Raw genomic sequence first — 21,934 nt, forward strand, 5'->3', positions numbered from 1 at the left:
AGCACAATTTATTAGCAAGGGTATAATTGTAAACCTTCTAAATACTCATTGTGAATATCATTTAGACAGTAACTCCTGCTTTAGCAGCTGGTATATAAGACACCAGTTTATGGAGTCTTGAAACAACAGAGAGTGGAATCTAATTAAAGAGGATTACATGCCAAACAAAAATTATTAAAAACAGACTAATAGACAATTGTTACGAATTTAGAAGTCGTTGCCAAATTATTTTTGATACAAATTCATGTAACTAACTGTCAAGTAAAAACCCTATTCCTCCAAAACTGAAAGAATGTTAGAAGAATTATCTTTCGCAACTTAAAAATGATTGCTTTTCTAAATACAAGAACTTAAATGGTTCTATTAATCTTTCCTCACATATTTAAAATACATGGGTATTTTTAAAGATAAATGATTGCAAATGCTATTATAGTTTTTTTTTTTGTTTGATATCTATCTAGCACCAAGCATTCCATAAGTATATTTAGGGAAATTTTTAGTTATATTTTGCCTTTATAAAGAAATACACTGTTTTTTGGCATTTACACTGAGTTGGTTTGCATATTTTTCTCTGTTATGTATGTTTAAAATCCATGATGCATTAAAGATTGTTAATTCTCTGTTTGAATTGATTCACTTCAACATGATTGCAAGGCATTTATTCTCAACCAGAGAGCTGAGATAACTTAGAGTTGTAATTGCCAGTTGTTAATTATGTTTTCTAAAGAACAATTTGCAACTTAGCAGTCCTTCTTAACACTAGAAAAAAAAAATATGGCCACATCTGTGAGTTTACCCTATGTTTAACATTATGTCTTATGTGTGCTGCGTGGTATTATGCTTCATGCTTTGCAGTATCGCTGTACGATCTATGCATACATCTTTAGATTTTGACCAAATTAAGCATATGTTAAAAATCAAGTGCAGGCACTAAAAATAATGTTTTCTATATCACGAATAAGTAAGTGAATTAACCCATTGGATTCAGAAATTAAACGTTTAACTTTCTAGAGTATGTGATATACTTTTTTTTAAAATTTATTTATTTTATTTGAAAGGCAGAGTTACAGAGAGAGGGAAAGACAGAGAGAGAGAGAAAGAGAGAGAGTTCTTCTATCCACTGGTTCATTTCGCAAATGGCTGCAAAGGCTGGAGATGGACAAATCTGAAGCAGGAGCCAACATAGGTGCAGGGGCCCAAGCAAGGAGCTGGATTGGAAGTGGAGCAGCCGGGAATGGAATGTCTTGCTGCAGTTGGTGGCTTAACCTGCTATGCCACAGTGCTGGCCCCTATGTGACAGACTTAATGGTAAATCTTCTAAAGGAAAAACTTTATTTTTTAAATAATTTTTATTTTATTTGAAAAGCAGAGGGATAGGGAGAAGCAGAGGTAAACAGAGAGAGCTTTCCATTTGCTGGCTTACGTCCCAAGTACCCACAACAGCCAGGGCTTGGCTAGGCTGAAGCCAGGAGCTTGAAACTCTAGCCTGGTGTCTTATATGGGTGGCAGACACCCAGCTCCTTGAGCCAACACCTGCTTCTTCTCAGAGTGGGCATTAGCAGGAAGCTGGCATTGGAAGCAGAGCTGCTGGGAGGAACTCAAAACTCAAGTGCTTGTATATGTGAAGTGGGTGTCTTAACTGCTACACCCAAAGCTTAACAATCTGCAATTGTATTTGAGATGTAGAGAAACATCAGATGCTAGAGTAGCAATGGAGTAGACCTGGCCTTCTTCACCAGACTCCAAAGTTTTCTCATTTGTTTAGACACCAATCATTGTAGTAGGGATTTCCTGTACTTCAAAGAAAACTCCCCAGTGAAAGGGTTGTTTTAATTTAAAGTCTCTAGATTATTCCAGATTTCTTTTTTTTTTTTAAATATTTATTTAAGAGGCAAAATTACAGACAGAGAGGGAGAGTCAGAGAGAGAGGTCTTCTATCTGCTGATTGACTCTCCAAATGGCAATGGCTGGAGCTGGGCTGATCCCAAAGCCAGGAGCTTCTCTCAGGTTTCCCATGTGGAGGCTTGAGCCATCTTCACTGCTTTCGCAGGCCGTTAGCAGGTAGTTGGATTGGAAGTGGAGCAGCTGGGACTCAAACTGGCACCCATATGGGATACTGGTGCCTCAGGCAGGAGACTTAACCTACTATGCCGCAGTGCAGGCCCCTACTTCAAATTTCTTATCCTGGTGAGCTTAAGGTCCTAGAGTACAGCTGATGTACCTACTGTTTTCCTAGGTAATAATTAATTTAGTGGGGCATATATTATTTGTCAAAACTATGAGTAAATGGCTGCTCTAATTTAAGCTTCTACATGACAAAATCAAATAGCTGGGGAGCTGTGTTGATGGTGGTTATTTTAATATAAATTGTGCAATGCTAGAATCAGTCCATCAGTGTGAACCAAGTCAGCCAGTATGTGAAGTGTGTAGGGCAGTGAATTCACAAGTAATATGAAGATTAATTTAATACATACATTTGGCAGAAATACTAAGGAAGTGAATTCACAAGTAAGGTAGGAAAAATCACTCTATTCCTAAAATTGTACTTATGAAATAAATGAAATTTATATTCCTTAAATAAAAGGGGAAAAGAAGACATGAATAAAAAGGAGGCATCTTTTTTTATCTTGGAATATTCAGAATTATAAAGATGTTGATGTCTTAAGAGAGAAAAAATCTGGAAATTAGAAAAAAACAAGTATATGATACATGGAGACTTGACATTTGAGAATATCCTGATTTTCTTTTTTTTTTTTTAATTTATGTTATTTATTTGAAAGAGTTATAGAGAAAGGTAGAGACAGAGAGAGAGGTCTTCCATCCGCTGGTTCACTCCCCAGATGGCCGCAACAGCCAGCCGGAGCTGCACTGATCCAAAGCCAGGAGCCAGGAGCTTCTTCCTGGTCTCCCACATGGGTGCAGGGGCCCAAGGACTTGGGCCATCTTCCACTGCTGTCCCAGGCCATAGCAGAGAGCTGAAATCTGAAGAGGAGCAGCCAGGACTACAACCAGCGCTCATATGGGATGCCGGAGCTTCAGGCCAGGGCCTTAACTCGCTGTGCCACAGCGCCGGCCCCTATCCTGATTTTCTTGGATTTAGTTTTTTCCTACTAGATAGTTTTTTCCTCACATGGCATAGCAGAGCTCAAAATTTCTACTAGTAGGACACTTGGACATCCACAAAGCATTTATTTGGAGATCATAGCAAGGAACTGCTAGCGGTGAGGTGACCATGGTGTTAACTGTGGTCCCTGCCCACTCCAGAGCTAAAGACCTGTCTGAATGTTAAGCTTGTATGTGTATCAGCATAAGGAACAGATAGATGGCCACTGCTGCTTCTCCTTTCCCAGCTTCCTGTCCAACTTCCATTGTATCAGGGGACAAAGGAAAATGAATGCACCCCATAGGGATAACATTGTCATAGGCAGCAGCTTAATCCATTGTGCCACAATGCTGTCTTCTATAATTTTATTTTTCATTTTGTTTAGCACCAGAAAAACATTGTGATTTATGAAGATATATATGAAAAATTATTTTAAGTAGTTTGCAAAATTCAGCTGTCAATGCAAGACTTGTTTTGGTTGATTCCATCAAAATGTCCATCAGGAGAGTTTATCTCTGGAATTCTAAGATCAGATCAATTTCCAAATCTCATCGTGTCACTGGTAGTGCTCTCTTTTTGGAATGCAATACTCTATGCAGTGCTTTCTGAAAGAAAGCCATTTTATAAAAACAAATTATTTATTTATTTCAAAAGCAGAGTTAGAGAGGGAGAGAGGGAGAGAATCTTCCGTCCTCTGGCTCAATCCCCAAATGGCTGCAAAGGCCGTGTTGGGCCAGGCTGAAGCCAGGAGCCCAGGATTCCTACCAGGCTTCCAGTGTGGATGGCAGAGTCTCTTCGCTGTTTTCTCAAGTGCATCTTCAGGGAGCTGGATAAGAAGTTCAACAGCTGGGGCTAGGACCAGTGCTTTAATATGTGATGCTGCTGTTGCAGGTAGTGAAGCAAAGCTTTTGAAAAGCATCTGGTTTGCTTTGTTTGGAATCAGTGATCACTAACCAAACCATTCCACAGTGATTGTCCTAAAAGTTAATTTCACTGATTCTGTCATTGGGATAGTCTGGTCCATGTAACGACCTCATATAATGAAGGAGTGCTTTTGCATTCTAGTTTTCTTTATTTTTTTATGTTAACTTGGTAAATGTGGGACATTAAGAAAGGCAGATCATTGTCATTGGGTTAGTTTGCAAAACTGAAGAACCAAATCTGGACATCAAGATAAGCCTACAATGGAAGATTTCTTCGAGGAAAAACAGCCATTTCTCTTTACTGTCTTCATTTGTACTTTTAATTTGAAGCTAGGATCTCATTCATGTTTAATATATTTAATGTGTGAAAGTTTCTATAACATCCATTCAGCAAACCTTTAATGATTGTTGTTTGGAAATTCAGTAGTAAATATTAGAAATATGTGTTTTTTCATAAAACTTACAGTTCTGCTTAAACATACTGTCACACATAATGTAAACTATAAAAATGCTATCAAAATAGGTAAGTAGGGGAGTGAGATCAGAGTGGGATTGTTTTTGTAGGATGTATTTAGGGAATGTATTTCTAAAGAAATGACATTGGAACAGAACCTGAATATTTGAAGCTAGAATATTTCTAGCAGCCAGAACAGCAAGTACAAAAGTTCTGAGGAAAACGAGTGGTTTTGTGTACATGGAACAGCAAAGAGCACAAGCAGCTTGGTAGGAAATGAGGCTGGTCTGATAACACAGAGCCTGAAGATGAACAAGCTTCTCTGGTCCAAAGAAATTTTTTTGAAAGATTTATTTATTTGAAAGGCAGAGTTAGAGAAGCAGAGGTAGAAAGAGAGAGGTCTTCCATCCACTGGTTCACTCCCCAAATGGCCGCAATGGCTGATCCAAAAGCATGAGCCAGGAGCTTTTTCTAGGTCTCCCACATGAGTGGCAGTGGTCCAAGCCCTTGGCTCAGCTTCTGCTGCTTTCCCAGGCCATAGCAGAGAGTTGGATCAGAAGTGGAGCAACTGGGACTCAAACTGGCGCCCATAGAGATGCTGGCTCTGCGGGCGCTGGCTTTACCCTGTACACCACAGTGCCAACCCCCAAACAGATTTTCATTATTTAAATTGCTCTTTGAAAGCTTTCTCCACAGTCAAGATTAAGTGAATAAGTATATAATAACAGCTTCCAAAAAGCAAATATTAGCATTTGAGTGGTGATAGAATACTACAACATATGTTGACATAATGGTACTGTATTTCCTCTGATGATTATGTAAACCATCTGAGACTCAATCAAAACACAGCCATACATTATGTGAACAAGTGCTTGGCAGTTTTGGGGTATGAATCAAAATTAAAAACAAAGAATCTTGAATTTTATTGTCTTCCTATAGATACAGGAATTAATGGTCAGCAGGTAGAATTAGGTATCAGAACTGTTTTTATTTATGTCAAGTGATAAAATATTACCTAATTCTTGCCACTAATGAAAGATGAAATATTAAATATTTGAAATACAATTAAAACCATTTTTGATTTAGATTATGAACTGAGAAAGGAGATTTATTGTATCCTTTTAAAAGTTCATAGTGGGTGGGTGTTTGTCCTAGTTGTTAGGATTCCTGCATCCCACGCCATAGTACATGGGTTTGATGCCAGGCTCCAGCTCCTGATTCCAGTTTCCTGATAATGCAGACCATGGAGAGCAGCAGTGATGGCTCAAGTAGTTGGGGTCCTGCCAACCGTAGCGGGGAAGTGGATTCAGTTCTCACCCCCTTCCTGGCCTTGGGCTTTTGCAGGCATTTGGGGAGTGAACCAGCAGATTAGAAGATAAGAGCAGGCCTGCCTGTGCTTGGTCTCTTTCAAATAAATGAATAAATAAAGAAAACAATTAAAAATACTAAATAGTGGTTTTTCCTTTAGAATATATTTTCACGTACATGATCTCATTTAATCCTCATTCTAACCTTTTGAAGGGGTTATCGTCACTTTCATCATCTTCATGGATACCATTTGTTAGAGAATATTTGCAGATTGAGATTTTAAGCATTTCCTGAAGAACGTAAACAGTTTAGTTGTAAAGCCAGAGCTCAGAAACAGGCTTCCTGTCTGCTTAGCTCCTCTGCTGCTTCATTATATTGCATCTGACTGTGACTCACGGAAGACTCTCCTAGACAAGGCCTGATTGTAAGCTGGCCACCATTAGTGAAATGACATTAGCTAAATATGATTACCTCTTAATGTTCCCTGAAAGGATTAAACTAGCTAAGACACACTGAAGGGAAAAGCAATTATCTATTGAAATATGAATCCCTTGATTTGAACTGGAAATCGTATATTGATATTAGAATGTTCATCTAGATTTAAAAAAAATCTGAATGCAGTGATTATTTCTTTCTGAGCCTTGTGGTGAAGAACTTCTGCAAAGCTAGTTTTGAGGCTTTTTGATGAGTGCCCAAATTAAAATATAACATTTTCCTAGAAGATTAAGTTCACTTAATTGACTCATCCTTTAGAGAAATCTAGACCTTAGGAAATTCTAACTACATGAGAAACATATGCACCTCTATTATCTTTTCTCAATTTAGCATATGGCATAAAGAAAACCATTAAATTAACCAATGTTAAACTGCCTTAGATAAGCAGTACAATAACTTTGAGTGTGCCATTTTACTTAAATCTTCATATTTTAAAATATGAAGTTTATTATTTTTCCATAAGACGGGAAGCCTCTTGGTGATGATTTCCCGAGGGTCCTTCAAAATATGAGGGATCTTCAAATCTTCCTGGAAAATTTATATTATGAAAATACTATGCCTGGATTTAAAATTTCCTACACACAAAAAGTATGCTTTAATTCCATTTTATATAAACATTTTAATGTCTCCTCATATAATAAGCTGCGAGCTTCCAAACTTCTGAGATTGGCATTTATAACTAATATATCACTAATACATGGCAGTGATCTGCCCCCCCCCCACCACCACCATGTGAAGCATATTCACCTTGAAATAATTACCAGACTGAGTTGAAGTTACTTGTTTTAAAAGCATCCTTTTTAAAATCTTGGCATTCCTAGTGACTAGTTTCTGGCATCTATTAGGTTCTAAATAAAAATGAATGAGTGAATTACTGGCATGCATTTCCAGCTTTGCAGCAGGGTTAATTAAGTTTTGCATCATATTTCTTACTAGAAATCTGACAGTTTGAGCTCAAGATGCTTCATTATTAAACACCAATAGAAATTTTCTAATTTGACCCCTTGATTCTCAAGTTAATTGGACAATTGATCATACTGATAATTTTCATTTCTGTATTGTCTAGTTCCATTTCAAAATCATCCCTGCAGGTACTGAAATTTGTTAAGCATAGATATTGGACTGTGGATGGACTGTAAAGGTCTGTTGGCCCAGTGAAAGTGTATATAGCATGTTGTCTGCATGTGAATATTGTTAATGGATATTTAATTTTTTAAGGAGAATGTCTTTTTTATTACAATTTTTAAGAATTTATTGGAGAGAGAGAAAGAGAAAAATAGACAGATGGAGGAGAGTTCTTATCTGCTGATTCACTCCCCAGATGCCTGAATTGGCTGGACGTTAGCCAGGGTCAAAGCTGGGAGCTAGGAACTCAATCTGGGTGTCTCATAGCGGGGAGGAACCCAGTAACTTGAGGTGCCATCACTGCCCCTCGTCCTTCCCCAGGGTGTGCATTAACAGGAAGCTGGAGTCAGGAGCCAGAACCTGGACTCAAATCCAGATACTCCAATGTAGTATAGGCATTAAATCCCTTGTTGATAGGTTTTTATAATTCCTTTAAATCTTCTGACCAAGGAGTTATTTGTTTATGAAAGACTATATTTTATATTATTATTTATAAGAGTCTCCTGGAAAACACAAAAACGTAGACATTTCTCTCCATCACCCTGTAAAATCTGATCCATTAAAATTGATTTGGTGTTCATGATTACTATTCCTCTACTTGCTCAATGTGCTGAGAGATTTACATCGTACCTTTTCATTCAGTTGTGATGCCATCCCTAGAAGGAAAGTATCTCACTTCAAGGAATGTATAATTTGCCTAAGGACACAGCTAGTAGGAAGTAACAATATGGTCTCAGGGTAGAGCAAATTCTATTACCTTAGCTCCATTTTTTTCTTCTTAGTCCGGAAAATTTAAAATAATTTCTAAGATATTCAGAAGGGATAAACTCACAGGCAGGTCTGTTCCAGGAGAAATATTTCCCCTTTCTACTTCTATATTCTCACCAGATTGTGAGCAAGTAGAAGTCTTATTTATATTCTTTTTCTTAGTAAGACTCCTGACATATAGTAGATTTTCAAGAATATTTTCTAAATTGAAATTTAATTGACTAGCATGAATTTGGGTACTTACTGAGACTTAAGTTGTGGTAATTGTCATTAATTCTTTGTGGACTTTCATTTATTAAAATTAGTTTCTAATTTATTAAATTTAGTATTTAAATTTTAGATATTTGGTTTTAGCTGTTGTGATTATATCAGTAAAGAAATGCAGACCCTTGGAAATTAATTCCTATGGACATAGCAGTGAAATATTTTATTTAATAAGGCGATTTGGCAGCTTTTCTTTTTTGTTTCTTTCCAGCTCCATCCAGCACGTGAATCATAGATTTTTGCTTTAATTTTGTTATAATTTAGTATCATTTAAGCAAAGATAATTCAGCAATCTTATTCAAATTTCTCAGCCTTAAGGTATTTCTTTTTATGTTCTTTTCTCCCAAGTTGCTGTTGATATTCTAGTCATTTCTTTTATTATACTTTTATACAATCCTTAACACAGATGAGATCTAAAATACTATAAAAATCTATCACAGTTGAAACTCTAGACCTTCCCTCAACCCATGGGGATTTATTTGGCAGGAGGCCATCAAAACCAGTTCTTTTTGATGCTTGGTTTCTAGTTTCTACTTTAATTGCTGCCAAAATCTGAACACTTGGGAATTTAATTGCTCATTATATTTGTCACGGTGGTGTCACAGGCCCAAATAGAGACTGTTGCATGCAAAATATTTATGGGTATTAATTTGGCCTAAGTGTGTATGTTGGATTCCTTGTTTTCTACATTATTAAGTAAAGCACATTCACTCAGAAATAAGAAGGAATCTTGGGGCCAGTGCTGTGGCACAGCAGGTAAAGCCTCCGCTTGCAGTGCTGGCATCCCATTTGGGTGCCAGTTCGAATCCTGGCTGCTCCATTTCTGTTTCAGCTGTCTGTTATGGCCTGGGAAAACAGTAAAAGATGCGCTGAATCCTTGGGCGCTTGCACCTGTGTGGGAAACCCAGGGGAAGCTCCTGGCTCTTGGCTTTGAATTGGCCCAGCTCTGGCCATTGTGGACATTTGGGGAGTGAACCAGTGGATGGAAGAACCCCTCCCCCCCGCCTCTGCCTCTCTGTAACTCTGCCTTTCAAATAAATTAAAAAAAAAATCTTTTTTTTTTTTAAAGAGAGAATCCTGCACGAACTTGTGCTCCATTTGACTATAGTAGTAAACTACTATCCATTGATCCAACTTCAAAATGTAACAACACCAAGAGGAGGACCTATCCATAATGTTATTATAGTCACTATATAGAGCTTACTTTTTAGAAGAAGTTTTATACAAGTTTGAGTTTGACTCTGAGGCAAGACTACTTGGATTCAAATTACTGCTTTACCCTTCCTAGTTAATGATGCTGGCTCAGGATGTTAATCTCCAATCCTTGTGGCTATTTCCTTATTCACAAAACAGGAGTACATATGATTGTTGTGCAGAAAAGTTGGGTAAAGCTCCCTGAAATAGGGTCTAACACAAAATAAGTTTCCAGTATTAACTAATTTACTGTAATTTATTTTTCATGCTTTCCCAGCAAGCTTTCTCAGCTTCATATCAATGTGAACTGAGAACAAAATCTGATAGATGGTATTGGTTCCATACAACTCACAGTTGTCACAAATATCAGGAAAATGTTATTGATGATGGTGAATTTTGAGCCCGTTTACCCATCACCCAGTGGATTTCTGATGATTAATTTTATTTATAGAGAAGATAAACAGATACAAATGTCAGTTGCTTGAAATATATATATTCTATATGCTAAGAAACTAATATTGTATGAATTAGAATGCAAGTCATGGGGCCAGCATTGTAGGGCAGTGGGTTAAGCTGCCACCTGTAACACTTGCATCCCATATGAGTGCTGTCTCAAATCTGACTGCTCCACTTTGATCCAACTGCCTGTTAAAGTGCCTGGGAAAGCAGCGGAAGATAGATCAAGTTCTTGGGCCCCTGCCACCCATGTGGAAGTTCTAGATGAAGTTCTTGGCTCCTGGCTTCAGCCTGGCTCAGCCCTGGCTTTTGGCAGCCATTTGGGGAGTGAACTTTCAGGTGGAAGATCTCTCTCTCTCTTTCCCCCTCCCTCTGTAACTCTTTTAAATAAATAGATAAATCATTAAAAAATAGGATGTGAATCATGTATCAGTTCTTTGATATTTTTAAATATTGCTCTTGAAGCATTAATAAAATCTTGGGTTTGATTTCCATTTTTAGAACCGGAAGTATTTTTGGTCAAAGTAACAGACTGTTTAAGTGCTTACAGTTTTAGTTATTTCCATTATTGTTCTGTTGGACACAATAATTTTTATGCAACCTCGGAGTGTGAAGCCTGGAACATTCTTCCTTTTTCTGTTAGTTAATTTAATGCTCATTATGCCATCACATGGCAGAATTTGAAATTTTAACCACTTCCAGATAATCACTGCTAAAGCTGAGTCTACTTTTCTTTAAAATGAAGAAATTTTTCACATGCTCTATAATAATGACAAATTTGAACACTGAAAACTTTGGCTGTTTTCAATGTATGGAGCCAAAGAGCTCAATGTAGCTACTTTATTCTCTATGTTCACTTTTTCTCTCTGTTCTGTATCTAAGAAAAAGTTTTATCTCTTGTCTCTGAGACTGGAAAACCAGATTGTTAAGAAGGGAGGGAGGGAGAGAGAGAGAGAGAGAGACTGGTTGATTGATTTCCAATCCGCTGGTTTATTGCTTAAATGGTCACAATGGTTAGGGCTGGACCAGACTGAAGCTGGGTGCATGAAACTCCATCCACATCTCCCACATGGGTGGCAGGGGTCCAAGTACTTAGGCTTTTCCACTGCCTTTCCAGGTGCAAGCTGGATGGGAAGTGGAGCATCATAATTGGCTGCTTAATCCACTGCACCATGATGCTGGGCACCAGCCCCCTCTTTAATTCTTTCATGCACCTGTTCCCCTGCAATGGTGGAAGCCAAGATCAGTTTTGAAGTTTCAGTGGAGTTAGCAAAGAAGGGGAAGATGATAAGGGATTTCAACTTCCAAAACAAAAATGTATATATCTTTTTCTTTAGGGTCTTAATTCACAAATTGTGATAGAAAAGGAAGTAAATCAGTATTTTATAGTAATATCTGGACCAGTTTTAAAATCTTCAAATCATCTGTATAATTTTAATAACTATAAATCTGAAAAATGTAAATATTTTCAGTGATTCTCTTTCTTGAAAAGTTTGCCCACACTTAGATATTAATGGAAAATGACATTTTCAAAAAATTTGATCATACTAACATTTAGTTTTTGTGAGGATTTATAAATTATGAGGAATAATACAATTTTATTTTAAATTCTTATTGATTACCCAATTTTATTTTATAGATGGTTTTACTCATTAGACTCAAGGATATTCGTGTGTGACAAGTGGTTTCATGGAATTCATTTGTGTTTCCCTTTGATCTGAAGTTACCATGTCCCATTGTGGCAGCTGGCTGCCTTACATCTTTGTGATAGTGGACTTTCTTTTGCCTTGGGCACTATTGCTTTAACTTAGGAAGTAACTTTAAATGTCCAAACTGAGATCTTAAAATTCCCTCTGAATTATAGCAGTGTAATTATCAGGCCCTTTCGTTGCAACCAGACATTTTCTATAGCACTGCCAGTCTTAAAGAAGATACCCTAACTAGATACAATTGTTTTCAAATACAAAGATTCAGATATGGTATTGTTCAATTTTATGAATACCTGTTGGTAAATAACATGGTTTTCTTAAAAACCAACTAAATTAGGGCCAGACATTGTGCTGCTGCTCGGGATCCACATATCCCATAGCAGAGTTCCTAGTTTGAGTCCTAGCTACTCTGGTTCCAGGATGCCAATGTGCAGGCTGAGAGGCAGCATTTGATGACTCAAGTGCTTGAGCCACTGCCACCCATGTGGGGGACGCAGGTAGAGTTCTTGGCTCTTGGTTTTGGCATTGCCCAGACTTAGCTGTTGTGCCTATTTGGGGAGTGAACTAATGGATGAAAGATCTCTCTCTCTCTCTGTCTCATTCATCCTTCATCCTTTCAAGTAGATTGAAATAAACATTAAAAATAAAATATCTTCTCAGAGACACATTTATTTCTATTAAAATGACAAAAATATATGCGAATAAAACATATCAGATGTGTATAGATATGTGCAAAACTGGATATTTTTAAAATGTACTCATGGAAATTAAACAGATCAACCATCACACCTGATTTATCACCCTCTTTGGGGAAGAATCAAATTACTGATAGATAATGCTTTTACTGTTAAGAGTTAGTAATCTAATGTTTTTTTAAACAGTTGCTGAAGCATTTTTCTGCCTTAAAATTTAAATGTAAATCCTTATCAGTGATTCACCTAAATTGGTGAAATTGATTTAAAAAAAAATTGGCTATAGAAAACATATAGTTTTCCCAATTTAACTATTTAATGGAAACAAAAAGAATGAGATTTACAACCAGAAATGTTGACTTTGATCATTAACTCTACCACTGATGGCAGTTGTCACATACTTTGAATACATTTTGGGTGAAATAATTTGAGTTAAGCTGCAAATTTGTTGCAATGAATAATTCTAGCCAATGGTTGTTTTTTGAGACTTTTTATGTTTTTAATTCTTTTTAGTCATCTTTTCTTTTGTTTATTATAGCATCATCACACAAAAACAAAAATAAATTGGTTAAATAGATAATAGCTTATGGAGATAGTGGAATATTATGGACCTTTAAAAATTATATTGCAACATCTGTTTAAAATCATGAAAAAATATTAGTCATGTAATACCAAGTTTAAAAATAATAAAGGCTAAAAACAATGCATTCTAAAGGCTATAATCCTATTAGTTGTGTTTGGCTCTTTTCAAGTAATCATGTATCCAGTTGACATTTTTTGAATCATAGTTGTTAACATTAAGCTATGCTTAATTGTTTAATGAAGCTTGTAGCTCATGATTGGATTTTATTTATAGCTTTTGTTATTCTGTGTGTAGCCTTGTATCTTACTTTGGTTATGCAAAAGTAAATAAAACAGATGGGTGATTATGGAACATTTTTTGGACAGCTTGAATTATAAAAACTTTCATGAACACATTGCCAAGCAATCAGAGGAGAAATAATTAGTGAAATTTATATTTAATAGAAAAAAATAAGTAGTTTTGAAAAAGTCCAAGTCTTATTGTTAAATCACTTTTGCTGTTAGGATTTATTCTGTTGTAATGCATTTTACAAATTAGTAAATTGAGCTTAGAAAATATAAATATTTGCAAAAATTTAAAATTTTTCTTATATGAATTATTTTGAATGTAAAAAGAAGATAAACTCATAACTGAAAATTTGGAAATTGCTTTAACATATATGTAAAAAGAAACACTTAGGTATTCAACATTCTGAAATGATGAGTCACTATTTTTCATTTGTAGTCTCATTTGGCTTTGCTTTTTGTTTAATTATATCATAAAACATAATCATTTTATAGTGTCTCTTGTAAAAATTGCATGCTGTCATATAAACATTGGCTTGTTAAAAATCCACCCAAATAGCATTTTAAATGAATGTATAAAAGCTTTCAAATGCGGGGGCCGGTGCCATGGCTCACTTGGTTAATCCTCTGCCTGAGGCGCCGGCATCCCATATGGGCACTGGGTTCTAGTTCCGGCTGCTCCTCTTCCAGTCCAGCTCTCTGCTGTGGCCCAGGAGGGCAGTGGAGGATGACCCAAGTGCTTGGGCTCTGTACCCACATGGGAGACCAGGAAGCAGCACCTGGCTCCTGGCTTCGGTAGGTGTAGCACTGGCCATAGTGGCCGTTTGGGGGGTAAACCAACGAAAGGAAGACTTTTTTCTCTGTCTCTCTCACTATCTATAACTCTACCTGTCAAGTTAAAAAAAAAGAGCTTTCAAATGTAAAGTGCCCCATTTAGCCATTTCTCTAATGTTGGAAGATTAGAAATTTTTCTCCCAATATTTCAGTCAGTAATATGTTGTAATGAAAATATGCATAAACTCTTAAAACTTATTGTTTCTGCAGACATATTTTATAGGCCCTATAATTTTTAAAGATTTATTTATTTATCTGAAGGACAGAGTTACAGAAACAGGGAAGGAGAGACGGGGAAAGGGAAAGAGAGAGATATCAGTTGATCAGTCTTCCATCTTCTGGTTCCCGCCCCAAAATGGCTGTAATGGCCTGGGCCAGGCCAGTCTGAACACAGGAGGCAGTAACTCCCTCTGGGTCTCCCACATGGGTGGCAGGAGACCAAGCACTTGGACCAGCTTCTGCTTTCACAGGCACATTAGCAGGGAGCTGGATCAGACGTAGAGCAGCAGGGCTAGAACCAGCATCCATCTGGGATGCTGGCATCACACAGCTGCATCTGCTGTGCCACAATGCTTGCCCAAGTCCTATAATTTCTAAAGTGCAAATTTCTATATGTCCCCCTTTTTCTTTTTATAATTTATTTTTCTTTTTGACTATCTGCCAGTATTAAGACAAAAGAGAAAGGAAAATTGATTTCTACTTAAGAGGCCGGAATTCCAACTGAACTTAATTTCTTGAAAAACTAGAAAAGTGTTCTTCTTTGAAGGCCCTTCTAGTTCTGATAATTTAGTTGTTCATCTTTGTAATTTTATGTCTTTTAAAACTATTCATTGTAGAGAGAAAAAGTTTATAATTTAGTCAATGAAATATCTATCAGGATAAGTTAGACAGCAACAGGAATTGGATCTTTAGAACAGGATGTCAATAAATAACAATTAAAGCAACAGCTGGTAGCTAATATTTACTGTGCTTTATGTGTGTGCTTTCATTTTAACTTTATTTTTTATTTATTTTTTTGACAGGCAGAGTGGACACTGAGAGAGAGAGAGACAGAGAGAAAGGTCTTCCTTTTTCCGTTGGTTCACCCCACAATGGCCGCTGCAGCTGGCACACCATGCTGATCTGTAGTCAGGAGCCAGGTGTTTGTCCTGGTCTCCCTTGCGGGTGCAGGGCCCAAGCACTTGGGCCAGCCTGCACTACACTCCCGGGCCACAGCAGAGAGCTGGCCTGGAAGAGGAGCAACCGGGACAGAATCCGGCGCCCCGACCGCGTCTAGAACCCGGGGTGCCGGTGCCGCTAGGTGGAGGATTAGCCTATTGAGCCGTGGCCAGCCTCATTTTAACTTTAGTGAGATATGTTTGCATTATGATTTTTAAGCAAAATTGAAATTATCTTTAAAAATTTTATTGCATTATAGTCACATGTGGCAAAATAAATCATAGATGATTTTTTCATTAATTTTCACAATATGAACTAAGCAAAGCCCCGGAAGACCCCTTTGTGCCCTGTGAAGTCACCATCTGGCAACTTACAACATCATGGATTATTTTGCTAGGTTTTAAAATAACAGCTATATTGAGATGTAATCTAAATATCATAGTGTTCACACTTTAAAATGGTATAATTTAGGCACCGGCACTGGCAAAGCAGCTGCCACTGTTGACATTGGCAGCCCATATTGGGGCACTGGTTTGAGTTCCAGCTGTTGTGCTTAGTATCCAGCTTCCTGCTTATATACCTAGGAAAGCTGTGAAAGATGGTCCAAGTACTGGGGACCCTACCAACAACTTGAGACATTGGAATTGAGTTCTGGGCTTCTGAGTTTGACTCGAACAAGCTGGTGAAAAATTTTCTCTCACGCTTTTAAATACTGAAACTTTGAGATAAATAAATTTAAAATAACATATCGTAATTCAGTAGTTTCCTCAGAGTTGAGCACTAATCACCACTAATTCTAGAATGCTTTCAGCTCTCCCAAAAGAAACCCCATTCCTTTTTGCAGTCATGGCCAATGCCTTCTCTCCTGTGCTTGGCAACCAGGAATCTACTCTCTTTTATGTACCTATCCTGGATAATCAAAATATGCCTTTGTGGGGCTGGTGCTGTGGTGCAGTGGGTTAACGCCCTGGCCTGAAGTGTCGGCATCCCATATGGGCACCGGTTCTAGTCCTGGCTGATCCTCTTCCAATACAGCTCTCTGCTGTGGCCTGGGAAAGCAATAGAAGATGGCCCAAGTCCTTGGGCCGCTGTACCCATGTGGGAGACCTGGAAGAAGCTCCTGGCTCCTGGCTCCTGGCTCTGGAGCAGCTTAGCTCTGGCCGTTGTGGCCATTTGGGGAGTGAACCATCAGATGGAAGACCTCTGTCTCTCTGCCTCTACATCTCTATGCGTAACTCTGACTTTCAAATAAATAAATAAATCTTTAAAAAACAAAAAACAATATGCCTTTGTGTCTGATCCTGCTTTACTTAACCTGATGTTTCAATTCTTACCCATATTGTAGCATATATCAATATATTACAATTTCCCTTTCTTTGTATAAATAATATTCTGTTAGTACAGTACATTTATTAATTTGTCATTCGATTTTTTTGGTCATTTGTTTTGTGAATATAAGAATGATGCTGCTGTGAACATTTGTGTACAAATATGAGGATTTTATTTTAAATTTTTCATTTTATTTGAAAGGCAGAGAAAGAGGGAAGGGGGGAGAGAGAGAAAAAAAGAAATATCTATATTTACTGGTTTATTCTTCAAATGCCAGCAAATGGGCCTGGCAGAAAGTGGGAGCCAGAAACTGTCCATTCAGAATCATTGCCCTTTTAAAAATTATGTTGTGTTTTTATTATTGAATAAGAGTTCCTAAAATAGCCTAGATAGCAACCCTCATCAGATATATAGCTTATTTATATTTTCTCCTGTTCTGTAGGTTGTTTTTTCACTTTTTAGTGGTGTCCTTTGAAGTACAAACAATTTTAATTTTGATGAAATTCAGTTTCCATTATTTTGTAGCTTATACTTTTGATCACATATATATGAAACATTTGCCTGTTCCAAGGTCATTTATTCCTGTGTTTGTTTTCTTTTAAATGTTTTAAAGTTTTAGTACTTCTTCCAGTATCACTTGTAGATGAACAAGCTATCATTTCCCTCTTTGAATTATCTTGGCACCTCTTTTTGGAACTAAATGGATAAAGAATATAAATGTTTGTTTTCAGTCTCAATTCCATTCTGTTGGTCTGTATTTCTATTTTTGTGTAATAGATTATCTTGATCACTATAGTTTTATAGTAAATTTTGAGACAAGAGAGTATAATTGTTATAACTTTGTTCTTTATTCATTAATGTTTTGACTGTTCTGGGCCCCTTGGCATTTTTGTAGAAACACTGGGATCAGCCTATCAAAATATGAAAAGTTGGCAGGGATTTTGAGTTACATGGAAACTGAAGGTTACTTTAGGGAATAGTACTATTTAACAGTGGTAAATAAGCATAAGATATCTTTTCAATTTTTTAATTCTTTTCTAATTTTTGGTGATGTTTTATAATCTTCAGTACATGAGTTTTATGCCTGTTAAACTTATTCATAAATATTTTTGATGCTTCTCTAATTAAAGTATCATAATACCATTTTTAATTATTCATTGGAGCTTTGCCTATTTTTGAACTTCATGTAAGTAGACTAATTTTCACTGTGTTCTCTTTGTGGGTTGCTTCTTGTGCTCAATCCATTATCTACTGTCTATGAGATGCATTCATTATAGTCTTTTAGTTGTAGTTTGTACAGTCTCATTGCTCTGTAGCTCTCTTTGTGAATGTATATATCACACTTTATTCATGTGTTCCATCTTAATTTTTAATGGGCTTGTATCCACTTTTGGGGTAGTCTGGAAACTTTTATTATTAACATTTATTATTATTAACATTTTTGTATATGACTTCTGGTGAACATAGAATATATAGAATACATTTGTCTTAGATAGACTCATGAGTGTGGAACTGCCATTTGAAAGGTTTGGCTGAATGTCCAGCTACTGAAGGTACTGCCAAGGAAATTTACAGTGGTTGTAACAATTAACATTTTGCCAACAGTGTTTCAACTGTATGGTCAGGTTTTTTTTTTTTTTTTTCTTTTATCCATTGTCAAAATACATAGTGGTATTTTTTTGTGGTTTAAAATAGTGTTTGGGGGCATGCATTGTGGTGAAGTGGGTTAAGCCACCACTTGGGATGCCCTTATCCCATTTGGAGTGACTGGGACTGATTCCTGCCTCTGCTTCCTATCCAGCTTCCTGCTAGTAGGTACCTTGGAGGCAGCAAATGTCATGTGTTTGGATCCCTGCCACCATATATGAGATCTGATGGAGTTCTTCTCTCCTGGCTTCAGTCTGTCCCTACCCAGCTTTTGTGGGCATTTGGAGAGAGAATTAAGAGACAGAAGAGAGATCTGTCTCTTTCTTCGTCCCATTATCCCTTCTTTTCTCCTTCTCTCCCTCCCACTTTCTTTCTCTCTTGCTCTGCCTTTTAAATATAAAGCAAATTTTAAAATATTTGCATTTTATTGATGACTAATGATGGTGAGCATTTTTTAAAATTTTCAATTTACATATTCTAATGTTTTTATAAGTTATGGCCATTTTCTGTTGAGTTACCCATCTTATATTTATTTGTGAAAGGATTCTTTATTGTGGATATAAGTAATTAAGATTTGGGCTACTGGAACAAGTGTAAGTAATGGAATATTTGAATAGAATAGACTTCAGAAATAGACCCCCTGTGTATTGTGACTTAATTTATAGAAAAAAAAAGCTCTGAATTACAGATGATCTTTTCAATAAATAGTATTGATTTGATTGCTTACACATATGGTGTGATTTCCTATCTTAATATCATCTATAAATATCCCGGATTGATTGTAGGTCTAAATCAGAAATGTAAAATAATGGAGCTTTCTAAAAGAGTGTGGGAAAATATTTTCATTATTTTGAGGAATTTCTTAAACTTTGTAAACAAGATACCAAAATCAGTAACTTTAAATTAGAAAGATAATAATTTGAGTTTCATTAAACATAAGATTCTCTTCAAGAAAAGATACATCTTAAAAAATGAAAAGAGAACAGTAGCGATTATTTGTATTGCACGTATCCAACAAAGGATTTTTTTTTTATCCAGAATTCAAATTATTTTGGTTTCTTTTAAGATTTTTGTTATAACTTTAGTTAAAAAGAATTAAAAAAAGAATCTTTATTTTGATTTTAAAAATCCATTAAAATGATGGTTATAAGATTTTATATCAGTTAATTCTTATACATTAAAAATTATCCATCTTCTATACTTTCATAAAAATGTAGCATAATTATTTCCAATTTGAAAAAAAGCACAGAACAATTATATTTTATTATATAGTTTTCTATATGTCTGTAACAATTAAAATATTAAATTTTATTACCTAAATACAACTAAAATCTACAAAAAATCTTATGCGCCAAAAGATTTATATAGTTACATTTGCTTAGTCTTAATTTTGATCCTGTGCTTTACATTCTCCAAAATTATTAGTATCATATATCATTAAGCAGTTTTAAATTTACAATGCAGTCATAATTAGACTGTAATCAAATTTAAAGAAAAAACTAGAATTGAGTACGGGAATGTTATTGTGTTTGATGGTAAAATAATCACTTATAATATTGAACCTGTTTGTGTCATAGTTACTGAATATTAGCATTCTTCTAAGAATGATATAATGACACTCCACTTTAAATATATGATTATAAAAATTTTGATGTAAAAGTTTTGGAATTTATTATATTGTACCTGGGCTTTATATTTTCTATTTTAGTAATTGTTAACTTATTTAGAGCTAGATTTTTATCATGTTATTTATTATGACTTAAAACTTGATTTTTCCTTTTGAATTTAATTTGACTTTGGTATACTTGAGATTATTTCAGAGAGATATTTTTACTCCCCAAAACTCCAGAATTTTTGCTACTTTTATACAATATTCATTTCTTCTGTTTACTCATTTTGAAAAATTGATAAAAAGACTACTTTGACAGCTGTATTGTAAGATGTTTTTTAGTTTGTTACTGTTGAATTCAACTGTCAATTTTAATGAATTCTATCCAATTAAAGTAGTGCACATATTTTTCGTGAGTCCATAATCAATATAACCAATGATATGTTTACATAATTGCATAGACATAATTTTTCACAGGATGTTGTTGGATTAAATGCAATTTTTTAAAATATGTTACAGAATTGTGAAAAGCTGGAGAATAATTTTGATGACATCAAGCACACGACTCTTGGTGAGCGAGGAGCTCTGCGAGAAGCAATGAGGTAAGTCTGGGTCGCCATAGCAACAGTCACAGATGTGGTAAAGAAAAAGTCATTCTTCATTATTGGGGGAACAAATGAGTTCATTGCCACCATTCAGCTCTGTTCTCTAAGGTATTAATTTGTCAGTGGAGAGACTTCCCTTGAGGCTGTACTTTGGTTTTGAAGCTGCATAAATGTTAAGCCTCAGTGCACAGTAAAAAATGTAAATGTTTAATTTGTTACTTAAAATGCTTAAGGGGTGTCTTGTTTTATATTTATACTAAACTGTGTGATTGAATGAAAATATTGTTCATCTAAATTCTGCATGTATATAGAAAATAAACATTGTACATTGGTGGTTTAACTGAGGAGTGCTTCCTCTTAATTAATATTTAATTCAAAAAGAGGTGCTTAAAATTTCATCTTCTATTAGATTTTATAGGATTATATGATAGTATTTTTAAAGTGATTTACATTTTCACACTATTACAAAGCATGTAATTAACTTCTTTTCAAATATAGTAGTCTATAATGAGACTGATTTTTTTCTTGTTTCACTTCTTAATATTACTCCTTCTGACTCTTTCTCTGAAAACACTCCAAATTTTATGTCATTTTAATAACTTTTAGTGGAGTGTCCTTTAAATTCATTTGATCAGAATCATGAAAGGGTTTTTACTAGACATTAAAAATATGTGAGGAATAAATCCCATCATCCATAGAGGGAGAAAATAACAAATGATACTAGTCTTAAAAGTTGTGAGCTTGAACCTTTGAGTTGCATAATTTCCAATGTGTCTGTAAAAAAATGTATTTGCCTTTATCCTATGAAACTAAACTCTGTTTTTAAAATGTTTTTTTTTCAGTGTTAATGCTCATTTTATTTTAAAATCATAAGGGTAAAAAAATTAATATAGGACAAAAGAGAAAATGCTTCCTAGAATGGTAGCCCAGATACAGTCTTGTTATTGCTCGCACACGGTTACCATATACTTTGGTTTAGAAGCTGCTCTTATTTAGTAACCTCCCTTTTACCATGCAAGCAGCAGGAGAAAGTAATTAAATTTAATAGAAGCTGCCCTCATTTTGAAGCCACTTCTATTTAAAACCACAGGGGGAGGTAATTAAATTTAATGGAAACAGTAGCTTCTACACAAAGATACATGGTACTTCTGTATAGATGATTATGATGTCACAAAAAGAGGAATAATATATTACTAGTACTGAGAAATTACCAGCTGGAGCAAGGGAGCCTATTTTATTGTTAATGTCTTTACTAATAAAAAAACAGGGAAAAATAAAACTGAGTACACAATAGAGAATTTATATCTTTATAAAATCAATCGGACAGTCTTAGAAAGTTTACATTATTGAAAATAGTAGTAAGCATAAAATAAGACATAAAATGTACTGTGGAA

The 21,934-nt window shown here is 35.7% G+C and overlaps 1 protein-coding gene across 4 annotated transcripts in view; it reads left to right on the forward strand.

Annotated features, from left to right (window-relative positions):
- The window catches only part of DPYD (dihydropyrimidine dehydrogenase), a 962,066-nt gene that overhangs the window by 103,621 nt on the left and 836,511 nt on the right, over window positions 1–21,934 (forward strand). For all 4 annotated transcript variants that reach the window (XM_008264835.4, XM_089337036.1, XM_089337037.1 and 1 more), the window contains exon 3: window positions 20,455–20,537. In XM_008264835.4, the coding sequence (XP_008263057.2) occupies window positions 20,455–20,537 (83 nt within the window). The remainder of the gene's footprint in view (window positions 1–20,454; window positions 20,538–21,934) is intronic.

The sequence above is a fragment of the Oryctolagus cuniculus genome, chromosome 7 (genome assembly GCF_051225735.1).
Source record: "Oryctolagus cuniculus isolate XC-2025 breed Fujian yellow rabbit chromosome 7, ASM5122573v1, whole genome shotgun sequence".
Classification (NCBI taxonomy): Eukaryota; Metazoa; Chordata; class Mammalia; order Lagomorpha; family Leporidae; genus Oryctolagus; species Oryctolagus cuniculus.